Source organism: Tympanuchus pallidicinctus, unplaced genomic scaffold (genome assembly GCF_026119805.1).
Source record: "Tympanuchus pallidicinctus isolate F22 unplaced genomic scaffold, pur_lepc_1.0 scaffold18, whole genome shotgun sequence".
In the NCBI taxonomy this organism is placed as follows: domain Eukaryota; kingdom Metazoa; phylum Chordata; class Aves; order Galliformes; family Phasianidae; genus Tympanuchus; species Tympanuchus pallidicinctus.
In genome coordinates this window covers 210,516-224,443 of record NW_026294699.1, presented here as the reverse complement: position 1 = coordinate 224,443, position 13,928 = coordinate 210,516, and the positions used below count along the sequence as shown (strand labels likewise).

At 46.4% G+C, this 13,928-nt stretch overlaps 1 protein-coding gene across 6 annotated transcripts; it reads left to right on the top strand.

Annotated features, from left to right (window-relative positions):
* Window positions 1-18: 18 nt before the first annotated feature.
* Window positions 19-13,928, top strand: LYRM1 (LYR motif containing 1). Of its 6 annotated transcripts, none has more exons than XM_052679845.1 (5): window positions 19-140; window positions 5,068-5,278; window positions 6,547-6,705; window positions 8,665-8,757; window positions 10,372-13,928. In XM_052679845.1, the coding sequence occupies exons 3-5, from the start codon at window positions 6,547-6,549 to the stop codon at window positions 10,486-10,488; spliced, it is 369 nt and encodes a 122-aa protein (XP_052535805.1). In that variant the 5' UTR covers window positions 19-140; window positions 5,068-5,278; the 3' UTR covers window positions 10,489-13,928. The 6 variants fall into 6 exon arrangements, with proteins under 6 accessions (XP_052535805.1, XP_052535802.1, XP_052535806.1 ...); XM_052679843.1 differs by lacking the exon at window positions 19-140 and adding an exon at window positions 2,650-4,672; XM_052679842.1 differs by lacking the exon at window positions 5,068-5,278.

The window sequence follows — 13,928 nt, the reverse complement described above, 5'->3', positions numbered from 1 at the left end:
GCGCCGTGCGCACGGTGGAGGCTGGGGCTCCGCCGACCGCGCCCGGCGCGGCGGGAGAGACGAGACGAGAGGAGAGGGGAGCCGAGCCACGGCGCGAGGGCGGAGAGCGCAGCCTGGAGGAGCTTCTGCTAGAAAGTAAAGTGGGTACTGAGAGCGAGCGAGTGGACTCGGGGGTGAGGCGGAGAGAGGGAGAGGCGGGAGGGCGGGCGTTGGGGCTGGGGCTGGTTCCGCCAAGTGCGGGGCAAGGCCGCCCCGGCCGCCAGGGGGCAGAGCGGTACCCGTGCCTGCAGCGCCCCTATGCGGCCTGGCGGCTCGGCAGGACAGGGCGGGGCCCGGCCCCTTGTGGCGGCCGCGGCGCCGGCGGTGCTCGGGGCCCGGCTGGGGGTCTCGGGGCTTCTTGGTCCGGCTGGGCTGGGTTGGGCGGTCTCTCCGCTTCCTCCCGGTCCACGGCGCTGCGCCGACCCCGGTGTCGGCGCTGGCGGCTCGGGATGCCGGGCCCGGCCGCGCCCCGCCCCTCGCTGCTCGCTCCCCGCAGGTCGCTCCCCGCATCGCGACGCCCCGCGTTCGTCCGGGAGCGGCCGAGGAGCCGCAGCAGCGTGAACCGCTGCCGGGAATCAGCTGCTGCACCGCGGTGCTGTGCGGGAGGCGCTCGGAGCGGAGCCCCGGGCCGCCCGCTGTGCGCACGGCGCTGCTCGGCCCCGAGCGGGGCGATGGAAGAGCGCGTCCGTGATGGGCTTTGCGGCCCCGTCTTTGGGTGTTCATGAGCATCGTGCGGGGTGAGCAGGGGGAGCTGAGCTGTGCGTTCTCTGCAGCGTGTGTTGCACTGCGTTAAAACCTCTTCTTCCCTTTGTGACTAACAGAGCTAAATGTGAGAAGGCATTTCTAAGTCTCTGAAATGATGAGTGGCAAGGCTGCACGATGCTAGGGGTGAGCTCACCGTGCCGTAGAGTTCACCTGAACTCTGCTGGCTTTGTGACAACTAATTAAGAGATATTTAAAGAAGCTTTTTTCCTGTTTCCTTTTCCCACCGCCTCTCTGCAGTGTGGTCAGGGTTTCTATTCCTTCTGAGGCTGGCAGAGCGCACTCTGCCCATCCCATGCAAACCAGGTGATGTCTCAACAGCCTTAGAGAGAGGGAATGAAAGCTGTCATCAAAAGGGATGAGTTAAGGGTTTCCACTTTTGTTTATTCAAATAAAGAGAATGGCAAAGAATCCTCATTTTATGCAATTTTACTTGTTTGAAATTGCACTGGAAACCAGTGATAAAATCCAAGCCCTCACTCTTACTACTTAATTCCATTCTCGTTGTGTTCTGTTTCCTTTTTCTCACCAAAAGGCGACACCAACAGGCAGCCCCTTTGTAGGAGGGAGCTGAACGGACAGCCAGGTGCAGGCAGTGCTCCCAGGAAGCAGCAGATAGGCAGCACTCCCAGTGCAGCTGATGGGCAGCGCAGGCACAGGGACTTCAGCTGTGTGAGAGGTGGTACTTGGTGTTTCAAACCACTTCAGCCTGCCAGCAGCAAGGTACTGGTGTTACAAATTAGACAACCACTCTAAAGCCACCTTGCTTTCTTTCTGGTGTCATTACTAAGTAACTCAATTCAATTGCTCTGTCATCAAATTTGCTGAGATTTATGGTTGTAGCAGACAGCTTGGAAATGCTTGGAATCAAATTGGTCTTTGGTGGAATTTTATTGAGACGTGCAGGTTTGTATCGCTGGTGGAAATGAGGATGTAGTGTGGAACAGTGTGATCTTCCAGCTTAGTTCATTTTTCACCATGTGACAACAGAATACTTTAGCTGTGATGGAAGTCTTGTTATTGTTTGATTTTGTCTGAATCTATAAAAGAAAAAGGTGTAAACGTTCCATTAAGAATGGAAAGCAGTGGAAATCAAACACAGTTTTTTGCCAGGTGCTGACTGCAGGCACATAGCTGTCACAGATCACCATGTCTCTGATTTGAGTAAGAGAGAACAGAATTACTTTTATGGAAGGTGAATTCTGGAATTCAGTGTGCAGCTGTCACAGAGCCTGGGCCCTCCTCTCCCTGACCCACCACAGTGTGCCAGAGAAATGTGCCCGAGGGCGAGTGTAGATTGCTGACTTCTTGTTGCTGTGGGTGGGTGTGAAACGAGCCTTATTGCTGTGTTAGTGGCAGGAGATGAGCTGCTTAGCTGAGTGCTATCATTTGGCTACGCGCAGGTTTTTTGTATCTCTTTAAATGAATGTTAGCCAAGGAGTGCATTTAAAAATATGAGATATAGATTCTTGTTCAGGCTGAAGGTGATCATGTTTTGTACCATAACGTTCATGCGTTATGCTTTTGAATTATGTCACTTCATTCCACGGTGAGCCCAGCAACTTGGCAGAGCAACCCTGCCAGTAGTGTAGGGCGTACTGCCACCGGGTAAAACGTTTCACACCTGAGAAGTTCAAACCTCCCTTGTCAGGAGATTCCATGCAGTGTTCTGTTCCCTGCCTTCTCCTTTGGGCAGATATGCTTTCAGCGTCATCATTAAGCGTCTGTGTTCCTAATGCATGCCTTAGTTAGATCTTAGTAAAAATCTGTTGTTTTGAAATATCCATTTTTCCCTATGAGCTTTCACCCTTTGTTGACTAAAGCCCTCCTTGCGCTTGCTGCTTGCAGATTTGATGCTTAAAGTGAGTAGCTAATGGCTGACGTGGAAGGATGACATGAAACAGACATATGGTGCGGCGGAGGAGCCGTGCAGCTGGGAGAGGGCTGCCCACACTGTGAATTTGCTGCTCGCCAATGAGTGTCCGTGCCACTTGGCCCCCATCCTAGCTCTGACACTGCACTCCTGGTGCCACCTCACAGTGCAGCTGACAGATTCCCTTCCTTCTTTTTGTGTGTACTTTTAATTTGAATGCTATGCAAACCTGCAAATAGCAAAAGAAGATGGGTGTTCAACTGGTTATTCAGGCCATTGAACTTCTGCACTGACTTTTTTGACCATCCGAAAAAATCAAAGGCATGCGTGTTTGTTTCTTGAAAGAGAAACATGCTTTTACCTTTTGTAGTCTAGAGGACTACTTGTTTTAATGAACACAACAAAAAAAACTGCGTTTTCTTCGTGCAGTAGCTCCTGAAAGCTCAAGGCGCCTTTGCAGGTTTGGGAACAATGGGACACTTGGAGCGCTTGACCTGCCTGCTGTAACGGGTTTGCAGGTAGATGAAAAGAAGGACACAGCCCCACAGCGGTCTGGGCTGTGCCTCAGCATCCAGCAGTCTCTTCCTGGAGGGCTTGCTGACTCACCTGCCCTGAAGCAGCCTGCACCCCACCACTTGTCACACTGCAGACCTACCTTCGACCTCTCCTTGTTTGCTCTGTTGGAGTAAACACCTGAGATTTGCTCAGCAAATGGCATAGCTCTGTACTCTGTGACAAAAGCACTTGTGGGTAACATCTGTGGGCTGCATTCCACAGAGACACGAGTGGTGACCATCGTGAGATGCACGTTAGTGGGAAAGTGCTGCAACATCCACTTTGCTTTCCAGAGCTGCAAAATATAATCATGATGTAAATGCCAAGGATGTAAGCAGCATGATGAGTAATTAAGAGGACACAAAATCCTTCCTTATCCTCCTTTCTGTCCCACTCAGAGTCATTCTGCACACCCACAAAACTAATACAAGTGGTGTCAGCTGCAGAATTGCACTAATTCCTTACTTTCTTCCTTACACTTCTGTCAGTGTGGGTTCTGTTTGTAACAAAAAGAATGGATCTCTTCTTCACGTTTTAGGTTGAAAGTAATTTTTCTCTCTCTGTGGAATCCACTCCCTGTTTGCATTCTGAGGTCAGAGTCTGACCCACGCTTTGAATTTTGTCCTGTCTGCTCTTGGCTCTGGAGGAGGAGGCACAGAGCTCCTCACACCTTCATGGATCTGTGCAGGAACTGTGCAAATCATTAACTAACGGCAGCTGCAGGAGGAGCTGGTTGCTGAGGGCGAGTGGAGGTCTGCTTTCCATGTTTATCACCCCGCATGTGCAGGAAGGAGAGCAGTGCTGCAGCAGAGGCTGTGCAGCCCTGTGTCCCTTCCAGCACCAAGACATTGCAGAACAGAGAAGTAAATTCCAGGGGGAGGAGAGGAAGCAGACAGTGGCAGAAAAGAATGCTGCTCCTAAACTTCCAGACAAAATCTTAATGAACAGATTCTTTGTGTTGTTTAAGATCCAGAAGTGTTAATTGTGATTACAGCTCTGAGGTACAGGTCCTGAGCTGTGGCTGCAGGAACTTGATGCAATTGGAATATCTATTCAAAACTTAGTTTCCCCTGAAATTATTTCTCTTATTATTATTTATGGATTATGTGAAAACCTAGAAGGAAGCTCTCAAGAGCACACTCCCATTTATTAGCACTGGGGAGCTGCAAGTGTGAGCAGCTCCCAGAGAACGCCTGGGAACAGAAGCAGAGAGGGTGAGGCCGTGGTGTGGGACTCAGGCTGTAGGGCAGCCCTGCAACCAAGCTGCTGCTACTTGGAAAAGAACCCAGCAGGAAGCAATGATTTCTAAGATACAAGTGCATGAGTGGTTTTGTGTATGATTGATTTTATTTCTTTCCCAGAATTGGAGCTGTAGAGTGAATAAAGTGAAGCTTTTGTTCCAAAGTGATTGATGAGTGGGGCTGCCTGTCTGTTCTATCACAGGTACTTGCTCCCTGGAAATACCCTACGTATTTACTAGAAATAATTTCTGCTGGCTAAGAGAAATCAATTTGTACGTGGAGGAAAATATCCGATTAGGTAAATATTTTAAAATATGGAAATACAAATGTTCTCTCAATAATCAGAGAAAGAATTTCATATCTGTATTTAAGATCCTCTACAGAGGTTATGAAACAAGGAGCTTTCAGGTGATGGCAATGCTTACAGCAGAACAGGCTGGGAGTGAAGTGTTGGGAAGTTTTAGCCAAAAGCACGGAGCACCAAATTGTGTCCTTAGGTCAGCACTGTGCCTCTACATTTGGTAAGGGCGAGTGCCCTGGTGGGATCGTCTCTCAGAGCTGCATGGCCTCATCCTGACCACTCTTTGCTTTCCCCAGTAACAGGAATTACTACAGACTACAGGGAGGTGAAACATCCAAGTTGCCAAACCTCTTGCAGTAACTTGGGGGCGTGTTTTAGGAATCAGATTCTGCAGTACACCAAGGTGATGGAAGGCCTTCTTTTCCCAGAGGACAGCGGTGACCCTGCTTCTAACTGCTGTGGTCTGATGTCAGGGTGCATTCAGCAACTGGAGCTCCAAGTTGGCAAGTAGGTCCCAAGACAGCCCAGTCAGGTGCTGTGCTCAGCATTCACTCCTCATCGCACTCACGCACTTACTTTGCAGTGCTGCTGCATTGTCCTTCAGGGACAGTAAAATACCTTTGACAATCCCTGAAGCCATTGTTTTGGTGAATCTAATCCAGGTGGAAAGGGATCTATCTTAGTGGCACCGCTTACATGACAAAGCACTCATTTACACAGAATGAGAATGGGATTTCATTCTTCATTTCTGACACAGATTGTTGGCACACCTGGAGTGTGGAGAGCAGGTAGCCAGCTCTCCAAAAATTGGGGTGCTCGGGACTGTCCTAAACTCACTGTTTGTCTGCCTCCTGTGATGCTCAGATAACATTGCTTTCATCACCTCTTCATCACATCAGACTCTGCCTGAATCATTGCTATACGCTGGTGTATCGCAGCAAACGAGCTGCTTTGCATCTGGCACCATGTACAGTTAATGAATATACCAATGTTATGGTATAGCAGTGTACAAATAATGAATGAGATGGTATGGTATAACAGAGAGCTTGGCTATGATGTTATTACACCAGAGCGGGCAACAGACATGATAGGTACACTCACCCATATCCTGGGCTCGCATGGGAAACTCCAGTGGAGTGGATCTCCAGCAGAGATCCTTCCCTGCTGGTGGTCAGCTCTTCAATGGGTCTGGGAGAGGCGCAGCCAGGCTCCACCCCTTCCTGCAGCACAGCTGAATCGCCTTCACCTGTGCTCCTTGGCTGACTCAGTGCTGGCCTCAGGTGATCAATCAGAGTTCAGGCGGTGATTCAGCAGCCCCATCCACACCGATACTGGCATTCAGCAGTGCTGTAGTGCTGTCATCGTGTGGTTGACTCACAGATCTGAAGGTACTGGTGCAGACAGGGTCGGCATTGTTACAACACAACGGGGACACCTCAGAGTTTCGGTGACTCGCCCAATGCCTGTTGCAAAATAGCAGTGAGGGAAAACGTGGCCATTCCTGAGCCGGTGATTGGTTCAGCAAAGCACTGCAGCGAGCCCTTAACTTCAGGCAGGAGCTCAGGCTGCCTGCTCTGGGGCAGATTTAAGTCTCAGTGCTGATATTTTGCTGGACTGAGTCTTCAGGTTTCAACAGCTAATTGCTTTTTACAGCTGTCTCAGTTCTTTCTTTAGGTGGTGGAAATACTCCTAAGCCAATTGAACTGTGTAGAAAAACAGAATGCGTGGTGATCTTTGACATACATTGGGGCTTTTGTGGTGTTGGTTTGTTTCAGATGGCAGCAGTCACACGACAAGAAGTGCTGGGCCTTTACCGCAAGGTGTTCCGAATCGCCAAGAAATGGCAGTCAGCGTCGGGACAGGTGGAAGAAACTGCTGCAGAGAGGGAGTACATTATAAAAGAAGCCAAAACATTGTTCCGAAAAAACAAAGATGTGAGTGTCATTGCAGGTTTCAATTTCTGTCTCCTTTTGTTGTGCTATGCATGCTCCTGGTGGCTGGATGCCAAGGTGTGAATATAAGAAATGGTTTCCCAAATTTCCTTCACCATAAATGCTGGTACAACACATTCTAAGGTGCATTTGAGTTACAGCTTATTGACATTTAGTAAGAGAACTCAAACCCTCTGAGATCTCCATTAACCCTTGAGGAAGGCCAGCCACATCACTTCGATGAGCACTGCTCGTGCTGCTCGCTGTGCTGCTTGATGTGTTGATCCAACCACTGCCAGGAAGGACTCAGCCAACCTCCTGCCATCTGCAAAGGAAACAGAGTCCCAAAAAATGAAAAATTGTGGTTGAAGGATGAGTGTTCAACAAAAAATGGACAGAGGAGTATTTATTGCCAAGACAGCTAATACGGCACTGCTTAATTAGCAAGGAAATTGTGTCTGATTTGATGGAGTACTGCTTGAAAAGTCATTATGTGCAAACACGTGCTGCAAATTCAGTGCATACCAAGGAATGTTTTGTGAAGAGAAATAGCGGATCTGTAAAAAATATCTTCTCAACATTTTTTTTTCTAAAGTTACACCTTAGATGGACTCTAATATTGAAGCTTGTTATGCAGTAGCAAATCTGATAGCAAAAATATCACACCCACTGACTGATGGTGAGTTTATTGAGCAATGGATGGAAAGCATGGCAGATACGGTTTGTCCTGATTAAAAACCAGTTTTCTAACATTTTTTTGTCTCACCAGCCTGTAGCCAGGTGAAGTGAATAAACAGGAACATCTATCAAAAGAAATTTGGAGGGCAGAGCTGCTAATTTCAAATTTTAACTTGTGGTGATAGATGAAGGTGCTGATGCTACAGCTATGGTTCAACTTGTTGTTGTCATTTGAGGTATTATAACTAATGTCACTGAAGAAATGGCTGCTTTGGTGCCACTAAAAGACACAACTCAATCTCTTGATCTGTATGAAGCTGTACAAACTACACTGAAGTGATTTTCTTTAACCTTTGTCAATGTATCTGGTACAGCTAGTGAGGAAACCTGGCAATGTTTGGTTAAAAAAACAAAAAAAGAAGGACTTAGACAATTGATAGCAGGACTGTTCTGAAAGCTGTGCCTTCTATTGGAGGCAGCACTGATTGTTGGTGGGATGGCAGCAGAGGTTGAACCTTCCCACCAGTATTCCATTACTTTTTATTTGCTCTGTGACGGATCTGACAGAATGGGGCAGTCTGACAAAATGGTGTCTGACATGGAAGTGTGGATGAAGGGGAGTGGTGGCACTGAACTCCACCTGGAAAAATGGCACCCACTGGCATTCATCAATGCTTGTGAACAGTGATAGAGATTTTTCTTTACCAAGTAGTGTTCCTTTGTTCTTTGTAGCTGTTGTCATTTCCTTGAAAATAATTAGGAGGCATTCTGTCACGTGCCCTCTGCTACCATCTGTCACATGGCAACAAAATGAAATAGGAGGCTTTATTTTTGGAGCAGGCATTGCAGGCAGTGCAGGACTAAATTCAGCTGATATAAAAATCACGGTGAAGTGCAGATGAACACTACGTTTCTGACTTCAGTGTGAGTTTCAGGACAGAATGACCCCCATGTGTCACCCTTCTCTTTCCCTTTCTGCCTTGCCTTGTGCTGAATGCAAGAGTGGGGCTTTTCATGGGGTAGCGGTAGTTTATGCACGCGTTGTCTTTTGTACAGACAAAACACCAAACTTGAGTAAAACCCTCTTCTACTCTCACAGTCCTGATAGCCTCTGGGTACTGCTGCTCTGTGCCACTGAGCACAGAAGTACAGATGTGAAAAACTCTATCATCGTATCCTTGGAACTGCAAAGAGGAAGGGAAGAGGAAAAAAAGGCTTGAGTTTTGAAATGCTGATTTTTTGTACTTCTACAAAATATTAATTTTTAACTTACTGTTATCTTAGGTGGCAGATCCGAAGCTGATTAAGCAGTGCATAGAAGAATGTGAGGCAAGAATAGAAATTGGACTTCACTACAACATCCCCTACCCAAGACCTGTGAGTATGTCTGTTCACCCCAGGTGCACCTCATTAGCTCCCACATGACACTCAAATAATAAGCCCATACTACTGTCATCACGCCACACATCCCACCTGTGCTCAGGTGCTCTGCTAAATCAGAGCCAGGTAAGCCAGGTGCATGCAGACATCTCTCCCACCCTGCTGTAAGTCAGCTTGTTTCCTCTCTAGGAGTCAAACCCTGCTGTTGTTGTGTGAGAAGAGCTCTGGGGATTGTCACTGTGTGAGCAGATTCACTGCTCAATGGATTGCAGAGAAAGATGGTAACAGAATTAAATCCATTTGTTCATCTTTCATGTAACGAGAGAGTAGAACAGAATAAAACTATTTAATTACATTAATTATATGTGTCATAGACCTAGTCATCTTCATGGCCTGTGCTGCCTGTAACTATTCTCCTTGGCATAGATCAGGTCTTAGAAAGCACCTTCCTGCCTTGCTGCTTCTTCTCACCTGTCCTTAGAAAAAAACCTGCTCAAGATGAGGGAAATTAGTGAAGGTGCAGCAACGTCATCTGTTGCAGCAGGCAATATAGTTTCCTCAGCATCCAGCTGCTCCTGTCCACATTACTACACACTGCCTCCCACACTGCCCTCCCAAAGGCACTGCCTTTGTTCTTCTGCTGGTTAGTTTAGATTTTCACATCAAGAGTTTACTTACCAAGGTGATTGTGGTCCAAATTAATTTGCATCTGATTGGATGCCTGCCTAAAATACCTTCACTTTTAGCATGTGTTGCACATACAGCTTGCTCTTTTTCTCCACTATGCAGAATAAGAGCGAGCATCTGACAAGCTGTGACCCTAGAAAGGAGCATCAGAACATATGCTTTGCATCCACTTCAAACCCTTAAGGGATAGTCCTGTATCAGTGCTCTCATATAAACTAAGCCATCAGTACCTTTATTTGCACCTAAAGCACTGTATTAAAGGGTCAAGCTCCAGCATCAGTAGCATCTACTGCTGACACTGACCTTTTTTCTGTCGTCTGGGGCATAGAGCTGTGTGACTCCCACTGTACAAGGACTGTCAGGCAGAGGAGAAGCCAAAAGTTACCTGTTGCCCCTTTGGCTTCTGGAGCCCATGACGCTGGCTGTGCATTTTTGTACGGTATATATGATGATGAATAAGAAGGCAGTATTTCAAGACACAGATGTAGCTTGCTGGCTAGGTATGAGGAAAGCATACTTCATTCAGACTTCTGCTCAGGAACTTCACAGGTTTTCTGTGTCTTGCTGTTTTGGAATACTGCTTGCAGACATATTTCAGCAATGTTATTGTCACAATCTGATTTCAAATTGCAAAATCCAGAATTAACAAAACCTCAAATAGATAGGATTTTCTTAAATGCAATGTTTAAGGCTCAGAGTCACACCACTGATCGCTCCTCAGAGAGTTCTTTGCCTGGAAATCTAATAACCTGACTTCAAACAGCGTGGTTGCCCTCTCCAAAGAGTGAAGGAATTATTGAAAATTCAATGAAATAGTCTGTGTGTATGCTTTTTTTTTTTTTTTTTTTTTTTACTTTGTTTCTGGTTTTGTTTGTTTTTGCAACATCTCCTTTTGCACCTGACTGGTGGGATTTTCTTTTCCAGATCCATCTGCCTCCCATGGGTCTTACCCAGAAAAAAGGCCGTACGTTTCGACACCAGGAAAAGTTGAGGAAGATTTCTAAGCCATTATACCTGAAATCCCACGATGAAATTTCATAACCCATCATTTCAGCTGTGATGACTGGGATTGTAGTGCAGGTGGTTTGTGTGTACAGCTGTGAATGAAGCTGTTCTGGTCACTTGCTCCCACATTGCCTGAGGCCTCTCCAAAAAGCCACGGATGTGATGCAGACAATGGCCAGGGCTGGGCTGGTATTTGCTGCAGTTCAGCCACTGACTGATCAATAAAAGTGGCACTTGGCAAGGAATGAGGTGGGATACTTCAACATCAGGACGAATTACAACAGTTTTTCAAATCCTCTTAATCCATAGAAGGATTCTTCTGTTGTTTGAGGATTATATATGCTCAGTTATGATTCAGGGCAAGGGTCAGCAAAAAGAAAAACGTGCTGGTTTCATAGTACCTTTATGATGCAGTGTATTTTCTAAAGAGACAGTAGCAAAAGGATGAAAGGGATTTCTTTTTTTGTAGATTGCTCAGCAATAGCCCAGCCTTAGTGTCAACTCCTTTCCCCATCCTTCAGAGAGTAGGTGGATGTGAAATTCCATGTTTGGAATTTGCTACGGAGCAAAAAGCATAACACTGTGTTGGGTTCCTCTTGTTCTCATGAAAAACTTTCCCCTCAGGGTATCGCCACTGGTGAAGCTTAAGCTAGTTGTGGAATCTCTGCATTTTCACGTGGTGAGCCTGCCAACAAAACTAGCACCTCAGCCTTCTCAGCAGATACTGCAGCGTCAGGTTTTAACCTAACGTTGCAGACAGAATCACATCTTTAACAGTAAAAGAAACTGTTCAGTCTCCTATGTTCAGAGAACACTGACCCTGGTGGTGTTCAAGGAACATTTGGATGTTGTGTTGAGGGATATGGTTTAGTGAGAGCTATTGGTGATAGGTGGATGGTTGGACTGGATAATCCTGCAGGTCTTTTCCAATTTTGGTGTTCCACGAATGGAAATGAGATGGCAGCTTTTTCCCTGGCCGCGATTACTTTGGCTCTGTTTGAGCCCTCTGCTTCCCAGATCTCCAGAGGCAAGTTGGCAAAGCCTTCCCTGCTTCAGACTGGGAGTAGTGATAAGGCCAAGTAGCCCACAAGAGCCACACTGTGCTGGGAGACATCATGAGCACAGCCCCCAGCTGCTTGAAGGACGAGAGGCATGAGCTGCGGCTGCTCCAACCAGAAGGTAGTGGTGGCAACAAAGCACATTTGCCCAATGCAGTCTGTATTATTTTCCATTAATGTAGGCAAAGCTCAATGAAATCTCATTTTCTCAGCTCTCCAACTCCTCCTGAACTCTCCAAGTCCCAACAGAAAGAAGATGACAGCGATATTCTTGTCTGCCTTAAAAATAGGTTTAAACTGATGACATATGGAACAGAATGACGGGTCCCCGCAGGGAATGTACTTAGAAGAATGAAAAATTATCATTTCAGGCAGGTGAGAAAGTGCAAGGGAACAAGAAGGAGAGCTGGACATTGTGATGGGCACTGCCCAGTGTTGGAGGCAGTGCAACAGCCCAGCCCAACTTCTGGCTGCCCTTAATAGCTCAGCCCACAGAGGTAAATGTTCCCAGGTTATTATTTCCTGGGAATGCCTCATGGAAGAGGAACCCTGCACTGAACATGTAGAACTGTTGTTCTGCCTGTCTGTGTGGGCTCTGCCAATTCCTACTGCCAGGAAAACACAGAATAGAACTCCCTTCATTTAGGAAGAGGGAGATGATGGAAGTCAGAGACAGCAAGAAATAATATGATTATACGCTGCTTCATCCTTCAGAAACACTGTTCTCCTGTCCTTAGTTCTGATATATCAGTGTAGGGAGATATTAGCTGAGCAAACCAAAATCACAGAATCATAGACTCACCAAGGCTGGAAATGGTGGAGAGAGAAGGATTTTGAATGGAAGCTTAGGCACGTTCTTTGTCATGAAATTATGGCTCGTATCTTTTTTTAACAATTTGTATGGCTAACAAAGTGTGACTCAGCAGGCAAATAAATGGTCGTGTAAACGAGCACTCTGAATTTTCTGTGTTACAGTCACAACTCTTTCCTGAGTGAGCATCCATCCCCAAAATTGCAGACTACTTACATCAAATGGAAGTCACAGTATGAGTTTAGTTCTGAGGGGAAGGAGAACCAGCCTCAAAAGTGCTGTGCTGGGGAGGTCAGAGGAGGCAGATTTCTCAGCCAGCACTTGTAGTAACTTCCAAGGGCCATGCAAATACTGTGAATACTGTAATGTGTACTGTTCCTACACATTAATTTTAATTGCAGAAGATGTCCTAAAATGTCTCCTAGTTCCTCAGAGTCTGTGGTGCACTGGATTCCTGCACTTCTTCAACTCTCCCTTACTCTCCTTCCAGTAAATTCTGCCTGTTCCCTGTGCATCGCTCTACTTGGAGGGTCTGAAAGCAGTTTAGAATAACAACTGTCAGGTTCACTTGATATTATTTCTGAAGAAAAGCTGAGCTGCCTGGACAACTGCAGGTGAACAGGTCGGCAGCACAGGTGTGGTTTGTGCATACAACATCTGGCCTGGAATATCTGAGTGTCTTCTTCCTGGAAATCCTCACTCCACCAAGAGAAAGGTTACAGATAGCCAAGGACTTAGGAGCCCAGCCTGAGCACTAACGTTAGCAACGAAGCACATCAGTGCATCTGAGACGTGGCACCCGCTTACCTGATGTGCCCAAGTTGCATTTCTAGGGGAGAAAAAACTCTCCTTACACTGTGGCAGTGATACGATCTGTTCCAAGGGAAGTGTCACAGGTGAGAAGGAATAAGTCGTCTGATGCATCCTAGTGATGCATGTTTGCTGCTGTAACACACTTAGATCCTGTTTATGGCCCCACTGCCTGTCAGAACTGATACCAGTAATATTCATCTTTTATCCACAGACAGAATGCCACTTATCTGATCATCCTGTATTTTCAGGTTCCGAAGTATGAATTACAGGAGGGACCTTCAAGATCTGCACCTGTCACTAATATTTCTAATTATCCAAATATTCTAGCTTGCAGGAGCTTGTCAGAAGAACCTGGGGCCTTTTTGCCTTCTCATTGTATCATTTTCTCTTTTCGTAACCCAACAAGTATAGAATCAGAGGCAGTACTTTCTACTTCTGAAACATCTTTTTGTACAGAAAAGGTGTAAGAAAGTTTGGTCTCCTGAGAAAACATTCTGGCCCTGCCTGTTCAGCATCCCTCACTGAACTTCCCTCTGATGTTTTTGAGGAAGGAATGCTTTTGTTCTGTAATGCCTGTATACAGTATTCCCTTATCTGCCTTGAGTTATTAGTAAGGCTGAGAATTTAGATTTTCAAAAATACAGATATTTTCCTCTTCTGGTTTGTAATAAGAGTTTCAAATTGAGAAATACTAAGCCTGCAGAGCTAGATATTCTGCTACTGCCATTACATGGAATTTCAGCTGTCCACCTTCTTTCCTATTTTCATAATGGAATTAAAGTGAGTCCAACTAA

Coding starts and splice junctions, on each gene's coding strand:
- LYRM1 (XM_052679842.1), top strand. CDS start 6,547: ATGGCAGCAGTCACACGACAAGAAGTGCTGGGCCTTTACCGCAAGGTG. Junction 6,706..8,664: donor TGTTCCGAAAAAACAAAGAT/GTGAGTGTCATT, acceptor CTGTTATCTTAG/GTGGCAGATCCGAAGCTGAT. Junction 8,758..10,371: donor ACATCCCCTACCCAAGACCT/GTGAGTATGTCT, acceptor TTTCTTTTCCAG/ATCCATCTGCCTCCCATGGG.